Genomic DNA, 25,269 nt, shown 5'->3' with positions numbered 1-25,269 from the left:
CCCGCTGTTGAAAAAGACACAGGAACACTGACTCCATTGGGATTCAAGTCCATAAACACTTCCAAAGTGAGTGGCATAGGGCTAAAAGCAGACTGAACTATGAAAGTGAAGGTACCACAAGGTAAGAGAGAGTCTGGACCCTGAGCAGCCCATAGTTTGAAAGCCAAATGGTGCCAAAGCTGAGGAAGCATTCTAGAAATGTGTGTGTGTAGTGGAAATAACTATGTTTTTCACCATTTTGGAGCACAGGAAGTTTTTGAGTGGGTGGGATACCCCAAGGAAGTATAATATGTAAGAAAAAGTGATGACTCCACCTCTTTTCCCCAAGAGCATCATAATCTGTGAGAGTCGAAGAAGGCCATGCTAAGGCCATGCAACTATCACGGCTTAAGCTGAAAGCCCTGGCAAAGTTAACAAGACTCCCCAGGTATGTGAGTGGGGGCCCAGCCCCAGTTGCAATGGCAGCTCTCCCATTTCCTCACTGGTAGCAGCGTGATAGAGGGACACAGAGTCAGAGACAGGGGTCCATTACCTGTGGAGTTTGCCCACAAGGGATGTCTGGTTGCCTCTCCATCAGCAAGCAAAAATAGCAAATTATGCCTAAAGAAACTTTGTTTTAAATAAATTTATGTACTTCTCAGGTCTGAAGAAATACTTGGAGGGAAAGAATCTATCTCAAACAAAACTTTCCACAATTCTGTCAGGTATGATTGGAACATCACAAATTTCAATGTTAATATATATGTTCCCTGATTTGTATTCAAATTTGGATATAGCACTTTTACCAGTATATATTTAAAGTTAATCTATGGTCTTTTATACATATATAAAATTATTCACTTCAAAGGCAGTGGCATTTTTAAAAAATTGTGTTGTAAACTAATGGCTATAGCAACTCTTTTGTAATTACTCAGTAAATGTACCTAAAAGGCGGGTAAATGAAAGCTAAGCAAATACACTGAAGGCTTGTTCACTGACGTCATGGAAAAGGCTATGAAGTGCTTGAGAATGCTCCCCAAATGGTGTTGCTTGAGCTCTGTTGGATCAGTTGTAAAAAAAAAAAAAAAAAAAAATGGTGAGCCTGTCAGACTCTGACAGCTCTATCTCTACAGAAGGAAGTGTCAGATACTGGTGTCTTCACAAACTCTTTCCAGGATTGTCATTCCACAGGTGATGGGCTATTTATCTGCTGGGTGGTGTCCGTCTTGGAGATGTCACTGTGGGTATTCCTCAAGTTACCCCTAGAAGAATCAGACATTCCACTGGGCTTATAGCATGACTTAAACAACTTCTTCAGAGTCACACAGTTGGACCATAAGTCTCTCAATCTGACTCTGAAAGCTATACGCCCTGTTCTAAAGATCCTTCTTTTACACACAAAAAATTTTAATTTTATTTATTTGATATGTTACCTGTTAATCCCTGCTGGTAGTGATGATATATATGAAAAACCTTTTTCCTCACAGCTGGTATTTATATTTTCATGTCACATCAAGACTAAGATAAGGTTAAGAAAGTGCTCTCAGTAGTAATTTTTCTCAGGATGGTCCATAAGTAAACCAAGAAGAAATGTCAGTCTGAAACAGAGTCAATATCTCCCTTTCAAAAATATAAAAATGAAGGCAAAAATGAGAGAAAAGAAGAAGAAATCCTGAATGTAGAGAGCTTCTCTGATACCATCTTACCTAGGAACCATGGACTCATTTCTACTGGTTCCCATGAGAGAAACTCAAGTGTGACTTACTTAACCAATAATCCCTTTTAAAACATACCCTTCACCATATTTTGCAGAAGTCACTACAGTAAGAAAGCAATTAGATTTTATTTGCTCGTTACGTGAGGATTTTTCTAGACTTTGAAGCAAATGGGAAAAATGATTGTTCCTTATCTGTCTAGTCTTTATTGGTTTTTGTGCTTAAAAAGACTTCACAGAAGGATCACAGCATAGATTTGTAGGGGGGAATTACCCAAGAATGTACTATAGATGGTACCCCAGACCCCAGGGATCAGAAAGAGAGGAAAAGTGATAGATGAAGTCAGTCGCGGCTGTTTGAGAGCAGCAGCCTGATCTGAATTGGACTCATACAGAAGACTTTTCATTTTTAGTCTCTTTTGGGGTCTTCTTACTAGTCGTAGCTGGTATTTTGGGGGTGCTTTCTAAGCATGGTAGTATTTGTTTGACATGGATTAGCTCACAAGAGTCTTCTGTGATGGCTGGCATTATAATCCTCATTTTACAGAGGAGGAAATGGAGATTTAAAGAGATTAAATAAAGAGATTAAATGCCCCCGTTCATGCAGCTAAGAGACAAGAAGCCAGGCATTGAACGCAGACAACCTCATTCCACACCCCGTCACGATTAACCACAGCGTTTGCTGTCTGGCTTATGCTGGTACCGTCGGCTTGTATAAGTCCCTGTCCACCTTTTAAGTGGGATTTGCAAGTATCTATTTTGTGCAAACCATGCCTCTATTCAGCTGACAGGGAAGAAGTGAGAAACAGAACATTGTATAATATAAAAGTAATTTACATTTGACTTTAAAAAAATAACTGTGATAAAATTTACCATTTTAATCATTTTTAAATTTACCATTCAGTGCTATTAAGCACATTCACGTTCTTGGGCACATGTCACCAGCATCCATCTCTAGAACTCTTCATGATGTTGGACTTTAAAATACATGTATTCATTCATTCGGTAATACCTGTTCAAAGTGTAGCTGAGCTTCTGCTGTGAACTAGACTCCGGGCTGGACAAAGCCTGGCCCAGTCTGCATTCTCAGATTCCCCCCCAAGTCTAACCAGCCCAGCCTGGTGGACCCTATTCCTTGGGGTTTGGGTCCCCAAACCCAGCAGTTTAGAGAAAGCGCAGGCCAGGGGCTGGGGAGTTGTACATTTGGAGAGCAGGTCATGCACCATTAAGGATCATCCTTCACGTTGTGTAGTGGAAAGCGGGCACACAAAAATGGTATTTGCAGCCCCATTTTGCTGCATTTGTTGTGTGGATTAGATATGTGTCCTAGACCCAAGGCTTCATTTGTAAAATGGAAATAATTTTTACTTTATTCTGGTGAGGACATGCAAGATAATACAGGTATGATAGAAGAGTTAAAAATACTACTGACAAGAAAAATAAATATTTATAGGGGTGCCTGGGTGGCTCAGTCAGTTGAGTGTCCGACTTGGTTTCAGCTCAGGTCATGATCTCGGGGTTGTGATTTTGAGCCCCGAGCCAGGGTCCACCTTCAGTGGGGAGTCTACGTAAGATTCTCTCTCCCTTTGCCCCTCCCCTTTCTTGCGCCCACATGCACGCTCTCTCTCTCTCAAATAAATCTTTAAAAATAAATGAATAGATACGTAAATACATAAATAAATATTTATAATTCTCCTACCATATTTATGAAAAGGAGACTTTAAAACTGAAGGCACCTTCCTTTGCTGACCTGTAGGATAGTATCGAGGGATGGTTGTGTGTATGTGTACAAGTGTGTGCTCGTGTTCACCTGTGCATGTGTGTATGCAAACACATGCGAGTGTGCACGTGTGTGTATTAGGAAGGAGGATGGGAAGATGGAAACTAAATTACTCAGAGAGCAAGGTGAAAATGAGGCCCCAGGGAGGCTCCGGCGACAGGGGACCACAGTCCAGGGAGATAGAGTCCTTGAGAGGAAAGAGCATGGAGTTGATGAGTCGCTTTTTTCTCGCTATGCACTATATGATAAAAAACTTCACTTCTGTTCTCTCTGTGATAACTTCAGTCTACACTGCTGAGAAATATTTGAATTTTCTCTTTATTTTTGAGATTACAGGCCAGGGGAGTGACGTGGAAAAATTGTAGCACTAAATTCTATTGCATTATTGGCTCCTGAAAGGACCAGGTGGCTCGCTAAAAGAGCTATAGATAAAGTATCTTATACATCATAAACACACACATTGCCAGCCAGTGTGTGTGTGTGTGTGTGTGTGTGTGTGACAGAAAATTGTTCTGGAGCTCTACATATATGTGTTGCATGCAGAGATCTCAGGCTGAAAAGCACCATTCTTGTTGCCAGAACTCTGAGAATAGACGCCAGACAAAGCCTGCAGACTTGAAACCTTTGAGAAAACAGAAACCCAGGTGAAGGGAGGGAGAGAAAAGACTAGTGACACCAACTGGGGAGACCTGGCCTGGGCGAGCGTGTAGACCCCTGCCAAACAAGCCAGAAACCTCATTCTCAGAGGAGGACCAGGAATAATACCTTCTCTAAAAACATCAGAAACATTTCTCTTTCCAAAGGCAAGGTGTGTGGAGGAAATCTCCAGACACCTGGGGCCATGGGTTTGGATGGCAGAGGGGGGGCAGTTCCAGTCACCATACAGGTGAGTGTGCAAGGGCCCCAGTGTGCACTGGCCCCACTCTCTCCAAACGCAAGTGCAGGCCCCTGTCACCTGAGGGCTGAAAGTTTGTTCCTAGACCTTTTCCAGACATCTCTTCTTATAAAACAAGTCCTTGATAATGAGGCCAGCATGCCACTCTGCAGGATATAATTCCATCGGAGGGTCTGGATGTGGTTTCCAGCCAATATGGCGTGCTCTTCCCCACAGATCCCATAGAAGAACCATCCTGACCCTAGAGTTTCGCACACATAAAGGAAATTGACTAGTTCTCTTTTTATGGAACATGAACTTTCCAGTTTTAGAGCTTCAGGATTTTCTTCAGTTCATTCCACCAACTGTTAAAAATGCCAGATGAGAGGTAATGATACTACCTCTGTTAACATATTTAAGTACTATATTCCCTTGAAATGAAGGCAGGGATCAGAGGCAGAGAGAGGATGAGGAGAAAAGGGGAAGAAACACAAATTAAATTTCTTCCTTTCTACTAGATTTTACGAAACAGACTAAAGAAACTCTCTGAAGCCTTCAGGGACGACATATTTCCAGGTGTAAGGTACATAGGAATTTAAAAATATTTTCTGATGGACCCTCCCCTACCATGAAACTAATTTTCTTTCTGTGCCATGTGCTGTTGTGACCCCTAGAACAGGGTCCAGATGTGCGTGGCCTCCAGAAGGAAGTGGAATATAAGGGAACCTCCTGTCACACAGGAAAAAGGGACACTGCCTTTTCTGACCCAGTGGAAAGTGGTGAGGGGAGAGGAAGCAAAGATGTCAGGTGCTGATGTTGTAATTCTTCACCCCCTCCAACGCATACAGTCTTTCAGGGTCAAGTCTGGGTGGTGAGGGAAATCTAGAGCTCCAGGACCTAGGCTCAGAAGAGATAGGTGTCCCTGTGTCCTCCTGGGTAATAGGGGAGTTCCAGGCTCTGCAACCGGAGGCAGTGGTGGGGAGCAGTTCAGCTAGAGGCATCTCCAAAGACCCAGAGAAATATGTCAGCAAAATCAGATTGGTACAGGACCAGCCCAGGCCACCACTCCACAGCAGAGGCCAACAAGCATCTGGGGACAACATAACCACCTTGACCTGCTCCCCTGTCACCAAGATGCCATCTGTATGGGCTAGTGTGGGAGTAAAGAAATCTTAGGGGTGCCTGGGTGGCTCAGCCAGGGGGTCTGCTTCTCCCTCTCCCTCTGTTCCTCCCTTCTACCCCACTCATATTCTCTCTCTCTCAAATAAATAAATAAAATCTTAAAAAAGAAAAAAAAAACAACTAAAAAAAAAACCCTAAAATCTCAGTATACTGAGATGCCAGTGACCGGATCCTACCCTCACTGCGTGTGGGATTGGAGACAAGTGTGACCCCAGGGAAGAGGGGCTGAGCCATAGTAAGTAGAACTACATAGTCTTTGCCCCTGAAGCATGGAGTACATGTATGAATCACGGCTGCTTCTCGCCCTTCACCCACTCCACTTACTTCAGCTCTGAGACAAAGTTTACGCCCCTCAGAAGGCTTTTCCTGACTAATTCCCCCCAACACGCTCATACGAAACACCAGCTACTTACACGGAGCCCGTGGTTAAACAAAAGCTGCCCTCCAGGAGCTCCCAGGACCATAGGGAAACAGCTGCCATCACAATTAGCACCAAGTTGAGGAGGTCATTGATGTCAGAAGGCACAAAAGCACAAAGTCTCCTGAATGAGAGATACTGGGGTCAGTGGTAAGAGTTGATACTCAAGCTTGGCATCCAGGGATGGTTAAGCTTTCACAATTAGGGATGGAGAGAAAGGACACTCTGGACAAAGGGAATAATCACCACCAGGGCCCAAAGGTTGGGCTGGAAATTTCTGGCTACCCACAGTTTATTCTCCTATGGATTTCTCTTGTTAACCCAGTCTCTCTACTTCTGTCCTATTGCTGTGGTAACAAATTAACCACAAACTTAGGGGCTTGGTCAGAAGTCCAAAAGGAGTTTTCTGAGACTAAAATTAAGGGATCAGTGGGGCTGGTTCTTTTTAGAAGCTCCAGAGGACAGTCTGGTTTTTGCCTCTTTCAGCTTCTAGAAGCTGCCAGCATTCCTTGCATGTGGCCATATCACTCCAGTCTCTGCTTCTGTTGTCTTATCTCTTTCTGCTTTTGACCTTCTTCTTCCTCTTCTAAGAACCCTTGTAATTACTTTGGACCCACAGGATAATCTCCTTATCTCAAGATCTTTAACTGAGTCACACCTGGAAAGTCCCTTTTACCAGCTAAGGTAACGTAGTCCCAAGCTCCGGGGACGAGGATGTAGGCATCTCTGGAAGGCCATCATTTTGTCTACTACAGCATCATTTAGGTCTCCTCCCTTTTGAGTGTGAGTAACTGACATGGGATCTTTTTGGTGAAATTCAAAAGAAGAATTCAAATACATTTTTTAAAAGATTTTATTTATTTATTTATTTGTTTATCTGGAAGAGAGTGAGAGAGAGAGAGAACAAGCAGGGGAGTAGCAGAGGGAGAGGGGGAAGCAGGCTTCCTGCCAAGCAGAGATCCTGACATGGAGCTCCATCCCAGGACCCTGTGATCATGACCTGAGCTGAAGGCAGACACTTAACTGACTGAGGCACTTGGCATCCCTCAGATGTTTTCTAAACATGCTAATACCAGTTTTGATATCCATAAAGGAGGTACACACTTTACTTAAAGTGAACTACTGTCTTTCAGGAGCAAATATAATCACAGTCTTCGATAGTTAATATTGGGTTACACTTCTCAAACTGGGACTTTCAGGGTCTCAGCAGGTACACCCAGTGACCAAAGGTAATAAGTTGCAGGATAAACATTCCCAGAGTGCCAATTTCAGTAATTATAATAAGCTAGTTGAAACATTTTATATTAAAGATGAATGTGGCTATAATATAGACTAGAATGTAAAATTTGAAAACACTTACTAATAAAAATGAGTCGTTAAAGAAGCAATGGTTTGTTTTGAACTGTGCCTGCTAAGTACTAAGACTACTTCTCTGCTTTAAGGAATATTTTGATGGAACATTTGAAAAGCACTTATTTAAATTAAAATAGTTTGTGGTACTTTACAAATATGACAAGAAAATTGCTCAAAAAAATATAATAAATACTATCTCCTGGTTAAATTTAATTTTAGCCAAAAGCAAAATGTTTTCATTGCAGTATTTGGAGATCATCTGTTATATGCTAAGCACATAATAATTCATCTACAAATAGAACTCAGTTATTGATAAATTTCTGGTTCAGTATATAACTGAAAACCCATATGTAAAGATATGCACAAATTAAACTGCTTTTATGTTTAGAAGAGGTCCTCAGCAATTCACCTGAAATAGTAAGTTTACTTTTACTTTACAAACAATTCTAGTTAAGGTTGGCTATATGTCTTCCTTACCCAAAGCAATAACCAGCGAATTAGAGGGGAAGCCTCATTCCGGGAAACTAAGGAAAATTGATGGTACTGTTAAAAAAATAACACACGCGCGCGTGCACACACACACACACACACACACGCACGCGCGCGCGCGAAGTTTGAAAAGTACTTTTGACCAACTCCTATACACCAGACATGATATCATATAATTATCACAATCCTGGCCGGGATTATGGCCAGGATCAGAGAGGTTGAAAAGATTGGGATTCAAAACAAACCAAGCTCCAAAGCTTGTGATCTTTCTCTTACAGAAAACTCAGCATAGTTCTTTAGTAAAGCAAGTGAGGGGTATAAATGAATTTAGGTTACTTTGTTTTGTTTTGTTTTGAGAGAGAGAGAAAGTGAGTAGGGTAGGGGGAGAGAGAGACTCTTAAGCAGGCTCCACACTCAGCACAGAGCCTGATGCAGGACTCGATTTCATGATCCTAAGATCATGACTGAGCTGAAGTCAAGAGTCCATCGCTTAACCAACTGAGCCACCTAAGTGTATTGAGTTTAGAGACTTTTTCTTTTTCTTTTTTTTTTAAATCTCCAATACCAAAGAGGTTTTATTCCATGAAGGGTAGAACTTGAGTTATGTGTTAAACTTGGCTTTCCAGAATAACTCATCAGCCAAAAATTCATTCCATGGTCCAGGCGCACAGCTAAATCCAGAACAGCCATAATAGTGGGAGATTTTTATTTCATGTATTCACTTTTCTTCCTATGTGTAAAGGGTATAATTTATCTTTCTAAGCTTCGAATTACTCTTTTACTTGTGGGTACCACTTAAATTCCCTTCTTTAAATAAAATGGACTTTTATTTGTTTTATTTCCAAGGAATATATATTGATTCTGCGCATACACTTTTCTCTGGCTTGCTGCTCTAGTTTAACCCGTTCCTCTCTCTCTTGCAGGATTCATTCTTGTAGGGTTCTCATGAAGGTCACGTGAATGAGTGCTCAGAAAGCACTTAAAACAGCTCTTGGCAATTAGTACATGACCTTCAGGGTTTTTCCTTTTATGGAAACTCCTACAATTGTGAGTACCCAATTATGATGGCTTATTGTTAATAATGTATTAATAGGAGTTATAAAAGAACACATTTTGCTCTTCCATTATTACCCAATACCCAGCATAGAATAAAATAAGCCCAAATAGAAGTCCAAATTTTATTAGAGAATATATCTAAAATACAATATTTATTAAGTTATGATATATTATTTGAATGGAAATATACTCTGTATTACAACTATAATTTTAACAATTTTACAGATAATACTTCATTTACATCTCTGTAATTCAAAAGTCACTAAATTACAACATAATTCATTTTCCAGATAACATTGCTACAAATATATAAGAATTTAAAATTTTTTTCTTGAATATAGTATCTCGGAATCATAAACATTTATTTCATCTGATTTACATTACATAGAATCATGACTATTTCACCTGATTTACATTACACAGCTCAATTTATCTCATGGAATGGATTTGCACTCAATCATTCTACTTTCCTATGTTTTAAAGTTAGCATTTTTGTGAACAATTGTCTGTGCTCATCACCCCATGTGCTACGAACAAAGTCAAGATGCTTTGTTCTCTTATTCCTTATATTATATTCTCTCCTACAGAAAGGCTATTACCAGAACCAAAGCACCAGTCACAGCAATTCGGTCAAGCACGACAACTGGTCAAGTTCTTCACATTTTACTAATGAGGACAACAGGTGAGAGATAAGGATCTAGAAAACCAGACGCAAAGCAGCCAAGGTCCGATTCACCAAGGTAGATCTGTGCTTAGCTAATATCCCGAATATCCACTATCTGGATGTGGGCTCTGGGGCCATCTTATTTGAAGGACGCATTAATCTGTCTGCTGTGCAGTGGCTGAGCTGGGCGCCAATTGTCCACCATCAGTTCTTCAGGCTCGCCCTCCTTATTGAAATTAAGCTTACGAAATCTCATCATCTAAAAGGCAAAATACAAGAGAAAAGATTTTAAAATACAAGTTTCCCAATAGTATTCACTTATGTGCTTATTCTCCCATATTCACCAATAGTCACTATACTTTGTATGTATCAAAATTCAAAGTCCACTTTGGTTCCCAATAAATATACAATCACATAAACATTATATATGTATGCTTTTAGTGACAAGTCAATTTCTGGAAAATACACACAAGATTGTTGGTGTCGTTTAGAAGGAAATTTTCAGTGGGCTTATTTTATCCCCTCTTAATTTTAAAATCAATCATCAAAAGTCTATAAAACATTTCTGAGATGTAAAATAATAATAAAAATTCTAGATCCAAATTATAGAGTTTTGCTTTCTGCCCCAGGAAGATAAACTATAGCATCTGTACTATTGGAGAAAGTGGTCCAGGATCCAAAAGCCCCAGGAGATAAGTGATTGGTGTGCATCTCTGCTTTAATGTACAGAAACACATAAATGAATTTAATATTAGTTAAATTATCCAGGATCCAAGTTCTTGTGGACCTTACAGAGGACTGTCCGTTTTCTACATTTCAACTGCGGGGGGGGGGGGGGGGGGGGGAATAGAGACAGTCTATGGGACTATTGGTGACCCAGAAGCTGCATTAATAATTTGAACCTCATAAACTATATTGTATGGGAAAGGTAAGAATCTGTGGTCTGGGCTTTAGAGCAACTTGGAGTGAGTTTTGATAGATAATTTTCTCCAAGGGATGGCTTTTCCTTTTGTCAGAATTCAGAAATGTATTCTGATAGAAATAATGAGGAAGTGGAGATGTAACATGGCGGGGGGGGGGGTTAAGGGGGTAGGAGAAGAATAAATGAAACAAGATGGGATTGGGAAGGAGACAAACCATAAGTGACTCTTAATCTCACAAAACAAACTGAGGGTTGCTGGGGGGCGGGGGGTTGGGAGAGGGTTGTGGGGTTATGGACATTGGGGAGGGTATGTGCTATGCTGAGTGCTGTGAAGTGTGTAAACCTGGCGATTCACAGACCTGTACCCCTGGGGATAAAAATACATTATATGTTTATAAAAAATAAAAATAAATTTAAAAAAATAAAAAAATAAAATAAAATAAAATAAATTGAAAAAAAAAAAAAGAAATAAAACTGGGTAAGCTCTCATGTGAGTGAGCTGTTACTTGTGAGTTACCATTGATATCTATGGAACCTTGAATGTGAAATCTCATGGTCCTGGGCCTTGATTTCCTTGTAGCTTATATAAAGGAATTTATTAGGTGACAGACACCTTTCTCACTTAACCCTCACGATTATCCAGTTGTAGAGAGCAAACAAGCTGCCCTAAAGTTATGGCTAATCCCAGCAAATACTTCTTGAATGCTGTTTATCTGCTAAGCACTGTTATGGACACTAGTTCCACATCTAGAAGCAGGAGCAGGAGGATTCAACCCCAGGTCTGTCCGAATCCAAAAGCCACGCTCCTCTGCCTGGACGAAGGGCTCGATCTCACTTGAAAAAACCGACCTGCTCGCTGCTAACGCTGATGGGCTCCTTGAGCACGATCCAGGTCACGCATTCCAGAAGGGGAGGAGTGGTCAGTGAGCCTGGGTAGGTCCAGTAGTCCAGACTTCCAGGAAGGAGGCCACGAGGGTCAAAGTTGGTGAAGTCCGCACTCTTACCCTGGAACAAGGCAAACATACCGGTTACAAATGCCACAAGATCAGAGCGGGAGGAAGGCAGGAGATTAGGAAACAGATATTCCCCTCTGGTTGCCAAAACTTTTTTTTTTTTTTTTTAAGAGGTCCCATGTTGACCAGAAAACAAAGTAAAAAAGAAATTAAGAGGGATATTTGACTTGGAAATAGAGATGAGCAGATATGGGCAAGAGAGCCTGACTCTCTAATTTTCTCATGTCCAATTCTCATCTTGTCCTCTCAAATCATCCCTTATAATTTCCACTCTTATTAACTGATCACATCCAGCACTTACAACAAAACTGCTGCCACTGAAATAATGCAATTTTAGGCCTCAGTACAAAAATATAGTATCTTTGATAAGGAGGTAATTGTCTTCCTATTCTATCTGATCACCAGATCAGGACTAAGGAACCCCTTTCCTTTCTGGACACTACACTTTCAAAGCATTAGATGTACAAGGCAGAGAGCTACAAGTAGAGTGACAAGGTTGTTACAAAGAGAGAAAATTGCTGTATGGGAATAGTTAAAGGGCACTAAAGATAACTAGCCTGAGGGTAAGTAAAATGTTCTTAGAGAAAGGGGTCAAAAGAAAGAAGGACCGTGTTTTTTACTTTGTTTTGTTTTGTTTTACTGGGTATAATTAACACATAATATTATATTACCTTCAAGGTGCCCAACATAATGATTTGATATTTATGTATATTGTAAAATGATCACCACAATAAGTCTACTTGTTAACATGTAACAGTCTGTTACTAAGTTACAGCCCAGTTACTAATAATTTTTTTCTCTTATGATGAGAACTTCGAAAATCTGGTCTTAAAAAAAAAGTCTACTCTTAGCAACTTTCTAATATGCAGTGCAATATTATTAATAGTCACCATGCTGTACATTATATCCCCCATGACTTATTTATTTATTATTATTTTAAAAGTTTTTATTTATTTATTTAAAGAGAGTGAGAGGGAGAAAGCACAAGAGAGTTAAAGAGTGAAGCACAAGAGGGTTAAAGAGTGAAGCAAACTCCCCGCAGGGTGGGGAACCACCGTGGGACTTGATCCCAGGACTCCAGGATCATGATCTGAGCTGAAGGTAGAAGCTTAACTGACTGAACCACCAAGGTGCCCGAGTTACTTATTTCTTAACTGGAACTTTGTACCCTTTGACCCCCTTCACTTACCTCCCCCCACCTCTGATAACCACCAATCTGTTTTCTGTATCTAGAGCTCACTTTTTTGTGTTTTTGTTTTTGTTGTCTGTTTTTTAGATTCCACATATAAGTGAGATCATATGGTATTTGTCTTTTTCTGTCTGACTTATGTCACTTAGCATAATGGCCTTAAGGTCCACCAACATTGTAATCAATGGCAAGATTTCCTTCTTTTTTGATGACTGGACAATATTCTATTGTATATATATAATATATTACATATAATTATATATATTATTATATCATAATATTATTACATATTATACTGTATATAATATATAATTATATAACAATATTATAATATTATTATATATTATTATATTTTATATATATAATAAGTTACATAAATAGTTATATTATATATAGCCCATTTCTTTATCCAGTCATCCAGTTTGGACAGTTAGACTATTTCTGGATCTTGGCTATTGTAAAAAATGCTGCAATGAACAAGAAGATACATATATCTTTTTAAATAAGCGTTTTAAATCAGGTTTATTCCACATAATCCAAAGAGGTCAGCTAGGAGTAATAAGGGAGCCTTTCAGAAGATAAATGTGGCTTCAGTTTGAGGATAAGCTTTATAAAGCCAGAGCTGTCCCTGGTGATCGTACGTAGCAGATGTTCAATGACCTAAACGTGGTTCTGCCGTAGAGAGAATTCAAACATGGGATGGGTTATTCTACAGGCTCACCTCTGTTAACTCCTTATTGAAACACCACATGTCAAACCAAGACTATTCATTTTGATTCAAAAAGTTTCCTAAAGCCGATGGGATATATATATATATATATATATATGAAAGTACTCTATTGAGGTGGCAAAAAATTCAACTGTACCTTTGTCTTTATGGAATCCAGGGCATCGAGGACTTTTTGTAGGCCTGGTCTGGCATCACCAATCTATGAAAGACACGACATAGAAGGTACTGGAATCTTGTTGGTACTACATCAGTGTTGATTTGAGCAGCTCTACCATAAAATTTTTCCAAGTAGTGCACCAAAGTCTCCCACTTGCTACGTGCCACTCAACCATCTTACTCTGACTACACGGACACCACGAACTTCCCCACTTTCACGGACGACTTCCCTCTGAGTTCTGTCCCCCCACCCCACCCCATAGTTCTCCTGAATCTACCCCCTAAAAATCACCAGTGACCTCTAACTGACCTCCAACTGCCAAAACAAAGAACACTGTTCAGTGCTTACCTTCGTTATGCAGGATTTTATACTATTGACTTCTCTCCTTTTTGAAATTCTCTCCTCCTTTGGCTTTCCCTCTGCCCTCCAACTTCGGCAGTTTCCCTTGACTCTTGTATTCCTTTTTAGCCATTTCATTAGCATCTTTCCACTGCCTTAAATGTCTTACATTTTGCAGTTTCTTGGGACTGCATGCTCAGCAGCTTTACCATCTCCCTCTTCAGGCTTTTCTTGGATGATTTCATACTCATGTGTAGCTCCCACCTTGACATATGATGTCAGGCTCCATGAATCTCCAACCTAAACCTATCTCCACTTGCTTTATAACTGTCTGGAGGGCAGCTCAACCTGTAAGTCCCACTGTTGCCTGAAATTCTCCAATATTGGGTCACTGCCCTTGAGCCCTCCAAAACCTGATCTTACTTTAGCAGACTATCATGAAACAGTACTATCTAGTTAGGGACAAATTTTAAAACAAAAACCGGTAGTCACCTGAAGTATACCTCTTTTTCCTTTCACATTTCCCATGTATACACCCTTCACATTTAATATAAATAGCACCTCATGAATACTTCTCAGATTGTTTCTCCACTGCTACTAGCTACTGGGGAGGGGGGAGGCGGGGGGTTGCGGGGGGGAAACAGGTGCCTGAAAATATTTTGGAGCCAAAGGCATTTCCGAGGCTCTTTGGAGGATGTCCTGTTTACTCTGAATGTTCTGTTTGCTTAATCTTTCTAAAATAAAAAAAAATAAAAAAATAAAAAAAAAAGGGAAAAAAAGAACTGGACCATCAACTAACCTGCAAAAAAATACCCAAAACAGCCAGTCCATCAGGTTGCTGCACAGCTTTTCCAAAATCCCCATATTTGGTGTTCCAGTGAACCAAGTGAAGCTAAAGCAGTGGGAGACAAAACCACAATGAATGAGACACATAATAAATCCTACAGGTTTCATCCAGTGATCTTTTTCCTCATAGCTAAAGGTTACTAAAAAAAGTAAACATGTGGATAACTTAAAAAATAAACTTTTCTTTCATTTTAATTCTAATTATTTAGAATTTGGCATAACAGCAAATGACTTCATCAACTTCAAGACAAAGAGTTACATGTTCTTGTGGGAAGACACAAAGCTTATTTCTAGATATATATTAAAACGGGATCCTCCAATTTGAATTTATTTTATTTTTTGATGTCCTTGGAAGTAGTAGAGAATGTTTTGCAGCATTCATTGTAATATCACAAATAAAAGTTATAAGAAGCAAATATGAAGTTCCTTTGTAAAAAAAAAAAAGTTCATTTAGATTGAGTCGAATTTACAAAATTAAGGTTTTGAAATTAAAGCTGAATATCAATTTACATCTTTCCCTGGAAAGCAAAAAAGCGTCTCTTACCTCTGCAGCATATTTCTTTTTATCCACAGTGTGCTCAGAACCTTGCCCATCAGATGAACCCCAGTGAAAGTGAAACTGAATCAATCTGTAAGTGCCAGTGAGGGGTCCTCCTTTCAGCACTAAAATTTAAAATATATATATATATAAAATATATGTATATGTATATTATATATGTGCATATGTGTGTGTTTATATGTATATGAATGTATATACATACACACAATCATGTGTATACACACATACACATACATATGCACATGAAACACACACAGTATTAAATATTACAGTCTAATTTAACCCTGTTTTGTAGGTCTAAATTTATGCCTGTAGCAACATTTTCGCTCTGGGAAAATTAAGTCCAGACTCAAGTTTAGTCTATAGTGCTGAACAAAATCATTTCAGCTGGCTTCTCTCCTCACTCGTGTTGGCTTGAAGGATGGGTGTTTTTCCCGTCTGGTTTCTGAGCACAGTGATACTTCTCTTCTGGATTTGGTTAGGAGTCAGAGGTGCTGGTTGAGAAAGAGGAAATTTTAGGTGGAATTATTAAGTCCTCTGTGAATCACGGAGGAAGTGCCCGTGCAGCTGCTTGCCAGTGCGGGTCTGTGGCCCACACTGACCAGCGTGGGAACCCCTGCTCTACATGGCCCAGTGGCTGTCCTACTACCTGCTTCACTAACCTCCGAGGCCAGTTCTTACCCTCCAGAATTTGTGAAACCATAAGCATTCTTTTGATCTTAGTAGAATATCCAATTCTCCTTGCCCTGGCCTTCCAAATTCTCCAGAATTTGGATTGTCACTGGTATTAACTAGCTTGGTACATTAAAAAAAATTTTTTTTGAGATTGATTTAGAAAGAGAGAGTGGGTGCATGAGTTGGGGGGAAGGGTAGAGGCAGAGAGAATCTCAAGCCACTGACTTGATCCCAGGACCCTGAGATCATGATCTGAGCTGGAACCGAAAGTCAGTTTACTAACTGACTGAGCCACCCACATGCCCCTCCCATTAAAATTTTTTATTGAACATTTCTGACCTTTAATGTCCTCATCTGTAAAGTGTAATACATTCAATTGTTTATTACTTCACTAAGAGTTTGTTGATCATCTAACATATGCAGTACTCTATTGTCTCCAAAACCTTAAAATTCTAACTTTAATGACGGTCTAACGATTCCACTGTTCTGGTATTAATATAACTTTGTTAGAGAAGAACACAAGATGTAAGAATGTGACTAGATGTCATCTTCTTAGGCCACAGTCTGTTTGCAGATAATTAATGATTTGTGTGTTACAGAGAATTAATATAGTATGAAATCAGTTTCCCCATCCTCTCCATAATCTTTTTTTTAAGTTATATGTATTAATGAAATTTTACCAATATATTTAAAAGCTTTAACAATTAGTTTAGTTCTACCATCTGTTTTTATAAGTATATTTTAATAGCTTTGGGTTATAAATCTATAAAACAGTGACCCCAAACTTACTTTGGCTTTGCAAAACAAAGCAACAAAGTCTGTACAATCAAATTTGCTTAACTTCACCCAAATACACATAAACAGTAGCAACATCCATTCATTTACCCAAAGGAAAAAATAGACCTGGCTGGAAGACATTTAGGCCTTTCCTACAGCTCTTGATACAATCTCTCCTTGCCAGCTCTGCCTTACAATACACCAGGAGAAAAAAAGAAGGAATTAAAAAAAAGAAAAAGAACCAATCAGAAGTGGTGTTATATTATAGATCTTCTAAGAAACATCGATTTGGGTATATTCTGATAAAATCACATCTTTTGAACCTTAAAAACAAATTATTATAAAAAATTTTTTTAATCTAATAATCTTGTAAGGAAAGATTTAGCCTTATCTGCCTCCTCCCCTAGGCTTCTTCAAAAGTGAGAAAATTCCCATTTTTCATAATGATATAACCTAAAAACAAAATATATATTTATGAAATAATTGGTACTGAAACAATTCCTTTATCATTACTTTAAAGCTACTAACTGGCTGATCCTAAAAAGCAGATATCCTAAGATCATTAATTCTATCAAGTGGCAAAATAAATGAAATAAAACCATATTGAGTAACCAGTGTAACTTATCATTTTAAATGAATCTCCTTTCCCTTACAAAGAATCATATCAGAATCTTAAATTTTAAAAATAATAAAGCTTACTGGCTATTTCTTATTCTTATTCACTCTCTTGAAGACCTTAAGATTCCAGCCTAATTTATTTATTTCAGAGAATATTTAGAATTAGGCAAGAATGTATTTGAGCTTTTCTTAAATAAGCTTTGTTAATTAAAAAAGAATGCTCTAGGTTCAATGATTAAGCTTACTCAGTGCTAATCTATTATTACCAGACACCTGCTTTAGCTTTTGTTAAAATAAAACTATGTTGCTATGTAGATTAGAAGCCCATCATACCTAGGAGAGATTATTAAATTCTTAAAATTTAATTGCTACAAAAAGAAGCATTTCTTGTCTTCTTCAGCTAGTTAGTTATTTCTCAGCAAATTCTTAGCATGGAGTTTTGTCAATGAAGTCCCCCTGAAAACATCTTTATAATAATAAATCACCACAAACCCCAATAAAGGTAGCATATATATATATATATATATATATATATATATATATATATATATATATATATGTGTGTGTGTGTGTGTGTATATTTGCGAAATGAAAAAGATATTTGGTTGAGAGATATGGAGTTTGCACTTTTTCCAGATCTACTTACTTATTTACTTATTTGGATTGCTACTTGCCATTTCTAAACTGTTCCAGTTTAAAATGAAGTCTGTTTTTCTGATGCAAAAGTAATTTGAAAAGGTAATAGAAACTGCAGACTCTGTTTTTCCTCTTTAAAATCCAGCCCTGCTGGTGGGGGCCCTGAAGAGTCAATAATTTATTGTATCATAGAAATGTGTTCCACAGGGATGGGAGAGATATAAATGGGGTTTTCTACCAGGATATCTTTTTCAAGATTCCCCAAACTTAATTTAAATCCAAATCTCAACACCAGCTATTTTTAATTTTGATGATCTCCCGTCAGTTATACATACTGCATACATAACACAGAAAATAAGCACTAATTATATTATAATCTGTCTTCCTATACGTATTACTTAGGGAAGTTATGTAAATTCTGTTATTTGTGAAAATTAAGACATCACTCCAGTAATAAGATGATCTATGCATATTAAAAACTGAAAAATTAACATTTTAAAATTTTTTCTTCCCACTTTATTATTACTTAACGTAAGATGTATCCAAATAACCAACTAAAGATCTTAATGAATATTGATAGTCTCTCTTAAATCCAATATACAGATATACAGATCATTTTCAATAATCTTTAGTTTAAAATTCAAATTTGAGGGATTTCTTATTAATGAAGTAAAGGACTAAGTCTACTAAAACTGCGGCATTTCCCAGCAGGTAAACAATCTTCTTTTATGAATACTTTTAAAATTATTAAATCATACATTGCTGTTTTGTTTTTTTAGCAGTAGCCAATAATCCTAGGGTTGACATACTAAAATCAAGAAAATAAATGAGGACAAGATGTCGACAATCCATTTCTTTTAAATAGTGAGATATTTAGCTGTCGCTTTCACTACGGTAAACAACAATTAAAAATCAACAGAACAGAAATTTTTAGTTACAGGTATATGGAAATCATAGAAGAGTATAAAAAAAGAAACTCTTTTGACATGAACATAATTAAATACAGAACTTAGAATGCTTTGGTCAGTTTTATAAATACTTAGGTTTCTGCTTATAACATTAACAGTATGCACAACAAACCCTTTCACTTGTTGCTAATATGCTTCCTTTTAACTTAAAATTATTCATGGAAAGATAATTTTTAAAGTTTCAAAAGCAAGTCCTTGAAAATCAAGCAAGACTCATGTATGAAGCTCTATTATGTCATATAGACAGTGATCTGCTTCAAATGAGCATAGGTAAACTGTTTCCTTCCTTTTTTCTTGAAATAATATAAACAGATAAAAATATTTCCATTTCTGCAGAACAGAAATGATATGAGAGTTGTATATAGACTGGCTCAATAATTTCAGGCATTGGTTTTTCAATATTTGCATCTAATATTGTAATAAAGCAGGAGAGTTTTAAACTCTTCCCTAAAACTTAATGAGTTAGCAGAAGTTAATAATTTGACTAGTACTTTTTTCTCCCAGATAAAGCTAGTAATAAAAGAGCTCAAGCAGAGAGAGTTATTTTTTAATAATTTTTTTGAAAGCCTAACAGGATTAGCAACTTTTCATTTATTAAAGGTGGTTTATTTTTAAAAGAATTTAGAAGATTGATGAGGGCTTCCAGTTAAAGCCTATTAACCCCGCAATTTTTTTTATTAACTCCACACTTAAAAAGAATTATCTCAAGCTCAAATATACTAATAAACACAACCAGCTCATTTCCTGATAATTTAGCACTTAAGTTCAAGTCTAAGATAATATTTAGGATGTATTTGAAAACTTAAATCTATGAGAAATTCTAGAAGGCTGAAACCACACTAAAAATAAAAATAAATCAATTAAAATGAACTGAAGCACTATCAATGTAGAAAACAAGACATAAAAGATATCTAAAAATGTTAATGCCATAAAAATGACTCCTAACAAAAAAAGATGTTAAGTTGTCGACCTAAAATATCGAGTGACCAAAATGAAGAAATTATTTTTAGACTTCAGTGTATAGAAAAGCATATCAATTTTTAAAACCATGATATGTACACATTAAATATTAACTCTGGTTATCATTCAAAGATTCTTATTCAACTTCTATTTCTAAGTGATGGGCATTTAAATTCCTTAGCATTCTGTTTCCTCATGTCTAAGTGAATTTGAATGGAATACCTCCATCATTTGTTCTAACTTGAGGGTCTAGGATTCTTTAAAAAAAAAAAAAAGTCAAAAGGGCGTTTCCCGGCATGGTATGATTGTTCGTTTTATTCTATAGATGTGTTTTTCCTTAATGCCAACATTTTAATATAGTCTGCATCCTGGGGGAGCGGGGGGGAAACGCTTCCTTGTTTAACCAGAACAACTGACAATGTTGAAGAGGTTTGGGCAAAGTTACAAAGGGATCTTTCATACATAAAGGAGAGCAGGTCATTCTAACATTAACTCTTCCTCATCTGTCAGAGTAAATACTGCACAATTTCAAATCGCAGGGTCTTTCCTACTTTTCCTGGCCTGGAGTCTCCTCCAAGACACCAAAATCCTTCAAGCCTCACCACAAGTTTTATTCACCCTGTAAAGTCTTTCCTGACTTACACAGGATGACTCCTAAGTCTCTTTCATGTTTCCATTTTTCCTTGGAATGGAACAACATATGTCCTTCTTGGACTTGCCAAAGTCATGGTCAGCATCTGTTATTTCTCTGCCTTTCCACCTGAGGCTTGCCCAGCATGAGTTCAAGGGATACAAGAAAGAGACCAGGCCTCAATCCTGCCTTCATGGTACCTAGCTGATCTTGCATTCAATTGGCGTTAGGAAGGGTTTTCTTGTGGTGGTGGTTGGCTTTTTTATAAGAACTGAGTGAAGAACACATGTGTCTCTAAAGACATAGGTTTGAGACCCCATTGGAAACACTTTCTCCACAATCTAAACATGGCTTTAATAATATATGTGTTACTCACCAGGAGAAGTACTTAGAAATGTGTGCCTAGCTCTAATCCGTACTGCTTGTGTAGAAATCCATCAGGACTTGACATATCCATGCTAAAATATGTAACTATATAACATCTCATATAAAATAAGTATATACTTTAATATGATAAATGGGATGTCCAGGAACATATAAAGATAAAATGTTTAAATCCCATTAAGTGATGGCAGGTAATCTTACAGCTCATTAGAAACTTTCTTCAGAAATCTTATCACAGGTGCAATCCCTACAACAATTGCCTAATAAAAGCAGTCAAATGGTATGAAGACATGGAAACAGCAATGGTCACTTACTGTGGAATTATTACGTGCCAAGTGCTGGGCTAGGTGCTTCATATCTACTGTCCCATTTAATACTTCCTCCGTGGTAGAAACTATTCTTACTCCAATTTTACCGTTAAGGAAACTAAAAATTAAAGAGATTAAGTTGCTGTTGTTCCCAGGGCCACTGAGCTGGTTAGTGGCAGAGATGGAACTTGAGCCCATGGCTATCCGACCCCATTCCATGCTCATAGTTGCTATTCTAAATGCTGAAATCCATTTTCCAGTAATAATATACTACTGGAGCAATTACTTCATGACCAGATTTGTAAGGAATACAGGGAATTATCTCATCTGGTTCTATTTGTTAGACATTTGTTTCCTCATTGCTCCAAAAAAAGTATCCAATGTCTATGTTGCACCAAAGGAGGTATATACTGGTAGACTTGACTCTCATTGAAAACGATGATCTCACTGATAACACTGAAACATACATTCATTGCATCTCTTTTTGTAGAAGTTGATAGGTACAGACTAAAATAGCTCACTTTTTTTGGTCTTTGAATAACTAAACATGAACTTTTATAGCATCCTTTCTGTATGTATAATACCACCAAGACCTACGGTCTTGTCCTATTATAATCAAAGTATACAATATTTTTAACAGGAAGGGAAGAAATGTGTTTCCCTCATATTTAGCCTAATCATTTGAGCATTGTTTCTTTGGAGTGGGAGGCTTATTTGGGAAGGCAGTGTAGCAGAATGATTGAAGGAATGTCTTCAGGAAACATCCTCTATTAAACCTAATAATCAAAGTCTAATTACTCATTATACTATGCCAGAATGTGTGTGTGTGCTTGTGTGTGTACTGGGGGGAGGTGCACCCAGGGCACAGGTAGGTTGAAGACATTTCTCAGATGATCTCCACATCACCCTCCGTCAAGTTGTCTTCCAGAATCACTATTTCAGAAATCCAAGTGTCAAAAAAGTGTTTGAAGCAGGGGGAGAAGGGATTTTTTCCAAATTGGACAGAATATATAAGAGAGCTACCAAAAAAGAATGGTCAACTAGGCTATGGCAATTATAATCACACTTATATATTAGTACTATCCGTCGTTACTCCAAAATTTTGACAGCATTATTGAATGCATCCCTGTTTCTCTGTGCTTTCTTTTTGCCTCATGCTTTCCCTGCTCCCATACCATCACCGCTCATCATGTGTTTGCAACGACCTTCAGAGGAAAGCACTCAGGAAAATAGGGCACTGGCAATTAAACCAACCAGTGGGCAAAGAAAGCTGCTACCATGTCTGAATGGGATTGTTCTCCTGTTTCTAAATAAGAAAAAAGCATTCAATGGGCATCCTGTAAACAGCCCCGCTACAGATAAATTACAGTAATTGGTTTTGTCAGCAATGGGCCAGGTGGGCCAAGGCCCACCCACTCTAAAACATCTTCATTTTTGGAATGAATTTCTGGGTGGATACCAAAAAATACTGCCTCCTCTTAGCACATTTGGACCCATAAATACAATGTTTCAAAAAATTTTCACTATTTTAAATAGTGAGGTTTTCATCACTCCCCTGTCTGCTGCCTTGAAGAGAGCACTAAAGAGGTACTTTTTATTGGATAGGATCCATTCTGGAAGGCAAATATTTTAGAAAGAATCTTAAAAATTTCAGTTTTTGCAAATCTCCTCCTTGCTGATCTTCACATCGCAGCGACCTTGCCTTCTGTGACTTGTCACAAGCAGATCACCGTTATTCGGTGCCCTACATAGAAACCAGGAGTTGTACAGAGGAGCAACAGCCCTGGGCCACTTCAAAGTAATTGGCCTACTTCTCAGAGCCTGGGACCTAACAAAGATTAGCAAAGTGGCATCTTTGAGTACTGAGACAAACTGTAGTATTAAGCCACTGCTCCTGATTCCTCTCATTAAGCTGGGAAAGTACTGGGTAAAAGGCTCGTGTTATTTTTTAAACACTGACCTGCTTTGTCCTGGGAGTCATCGAATTCCACGTTGAAAGAGTGACCGTTGTTGATGATCCTGCGAGAAACCGCTTGCTCATAGGAAGGAGACAAAGCCTTCAGGGCAGGGTCATGAATGGCTGCTTTGGTGTCGATGTCAACAGGGGACTGGCGCTGTCCCTTGGCAATGGGGAACTCCTTATGCCAGTGCTCGGGTCCTAGCAGTCAGAAGAGATGTGTGAATCCCCCAGTGTGGGGAAGGGCACAACCAGAGCCCTAGAAAGGGGCAATAATTCTGGAGCCAATATGATCTGTTGCAATTTTGGTGGCCCCATTTAGCTGAATACCTCTGGGAAAACAATGTGTGCCTCAGTTTCATCATTTGTATTATGGGGTCATAACATCGGCATCGGAGAAGTTGTGAGAACTGGAATCAATACACGAAAGGTCATCGAACAAACAGAGTGCCATATAAATATTACCTATTTTTACCCTCATTTTACTGAATTCGCAACTGAAATTGGGCAGACACTACCGCAGCAGGGCTTGTGGTTAGCATTTAGGATATTCAAGCTCATTTAAGACCTTGGAGCCGGTTGGGATTTCTCCCTGGAGTCCTCCTACTAAATGTAAAGGCCGAGTCACTGCTCAGACCCGGGCACCTCTCTTGTAAAGATCAGGGAAGCCCCACGCCACCCCCAGATGCGCAAGGGGCGCCAGACGCATCTTTATTTTGCGTCGGTTGGCTTTGGAGAACCCAGATCAGTAGCCATGATAAACCCGGGTTCCTGGTGACCCCCTAACATTAAGAGATGAGAGATGATGGGTAAACTCAGGAATCACCGCGATGGATTCAAACCAGCCCATGAAAACGCCCCGGGACAGTATGTGCTGAGCGCCTTAGCCACAGGTGGTGCTGAGAATGAAGTGTGTAGGGGGAAGGGAGAGTCCCCTAATTTTTCTGCAATCAACAACTAAAATTTTCCCGTTACAACCCTTCCTCGCTTCCTCCTAGGTCTGGTTAGGATAGTCTCCGCTCGGGACCCGAGGGCAGCTGTCCTCCAGTCCCGAGGCTGAGGCTGTGCTCCTCCTCCCTCCCGCCCTACGCGCCACCGCTGGACGCGGGGATTCCTCGACAGTGACCCCGGGGGCTGCGGCAACGGGGGCATCCCAGCGACAGGGAGCAGCGGGCGGGGCAGGCTCGGGGGCACACCTTGCCTCGGGTGCTCCGACTAGCCGCGGTAAACAGCAGGTGCGGGCGCTGCGGGGCCGGGGCCCGGGCCGGGGCCGACACTGGGGCCCCGGGCGCCGCCGCCGCCGCGCCGCCCTCCTGCTGCACTCACCGTTGTGCTTGCCGTATCCCCAGTGATGGGCCATGGTCGTGCGGCTGGTCGAGGCAGGGCAGGAGTTGGCGCCGTTCTAGAGGCGGCTGCTCCTCGGGCGCCTGCACCGTGTGTCCGCGGGTCGCGCCGTCACCGGCTTTTATAGGCTCCCGCCAACTTCGCGTTTCGGGGGCGGCCCGGGGGAGGGAGCCCCGGGTGGACCTGGATGAGGGGAGGAGGAGGTGACGGGCGGAGGTGATCTCCCAGTGCTTGGGGCGGGTCAGGCGGGCGAGGCACCGGGGGCGGGGAGAACGCCCTCTCGGCGGGCGCTCTGCCGGGCTCAGGACCTCCTCTCCTGCCCCCCGGCTCCCCTCGGCCCGCGGCCCGGGCCCCGGGTCCCTGGGCTGGCAACGAGGCTCCAAGCTCTGGGCGCGCGTGGTGGCGGCGGCGGCGGCGGTTCCCGGGCTCCTGGATGGGACTGGGGCTGGCAAGCGTCTAGGAGCACCCCATCCCCCTCCTGGGTGCGGAGTCTGGCGGCCGTGCTGACTGCTCGGGACCCGGGCCCCTGGTTCTTTTCATCCGTCGTCCGCATTGTGATCGCATCCCCGGCCTCAGAGCCCTCCCGCCCCACCCCCTAGACCCCACCGGCGCCGGGGTCTCCAGCCCCGAGGGTTTACTGCCGGGTGTCCCCGGGCGGGGACTGGCAAGCTAGGTTAGGAGCTATGACCTTGGGGCAAATAGGGATACGGTCCTTGAGGCTCTGGGGAGCGAGCAGCTTTGCGTACC

General features: G+C 40.0%; 1 protein-coding gene across 2 annotated transcripts; it reads right to left on the bottom strand.

The window, feature by feature from the left end:
- Positions 1 to 8,953: 8,953 nt before the first annotated feature.
- On the bottom strand, positions 8,954 to 25,030 carry CA2 (carbonic anhydrase 2). Of its 2 annotated transcripts, XM_032316427.1 has the most exons (7): positions 24,505 to 24,793; positions 23,182 to 23,379; positions 15,250 to 15,368; positions 14,659 to 14,751; positions 13,500 to 13,562; positions 11,281 to 11,436; positions 8,954 to 9,768 (listed from the first exon to the last, which is right to left on the bottom strand). In XM_032316427.1, exons 1-7 carry the CDS (start codon positions 24,536 to 24,538, stop codon positions 9,649 to 9,651), a joined length of 783 nt encoding a protein of 260 aa, XP_032172318.1. In that variant the 5' UTR covers positions 24,539 to 24,793; the 3' UTR covers positions 8,954 to 9,648. The 2 variants fall into 2 exon arrangements, with proteins under 2 accessions (XP_032172318.1, XP_032172319.1); XM_032316428.1 differs by lacking the exon at positions 15,250 to 15,368 and having other exon boundaries at positions 24,505 to 25,030.
- Positions 25,031 to 25,269: the final 239 nt, after the last annotated feature.

Source organism: Mustela erminea, chromosome 16 (assembly GCF_009829155.1).
Source record: "Mustela erminea isolate mMusErm1 chromosome 16, mMusErm1.Pri, whole genome shotgun sequence".
Taxonomy (NCBI): Eukaryota; Metazoa; Chordata; class Mammalia; order Carnivora; family Mustelidae; genus Mustela; species Mustela erminea.
The sequence above is the reverse complement of the archived record's forward strand: the minus strand, read 5'-3'. Positions and strand labels throughout refer to the sequence as shown.

Coding starts and splice junctions, on each gene's coding strand:
- CA2 (XM_032316427.1), bottom strand. CDS start 24,538: ATGGCCCATCACTGGGGATACGGCAAGCACAACG. Junction 23,380..24,504: donor GGGATACGGCAAGCACAACG/GTGAGTGCAGCA, acceptor TCTGACTGCTAG/GACCCGAGCACTGGCATAAG. Junction 15,369..23,181: donor TGACTCCCAGGACAAAGCAG/GTCAGTGTTTAA, acceptor TTTAAATTTTAG/TGCTGAAAGGAGGACCCCTC.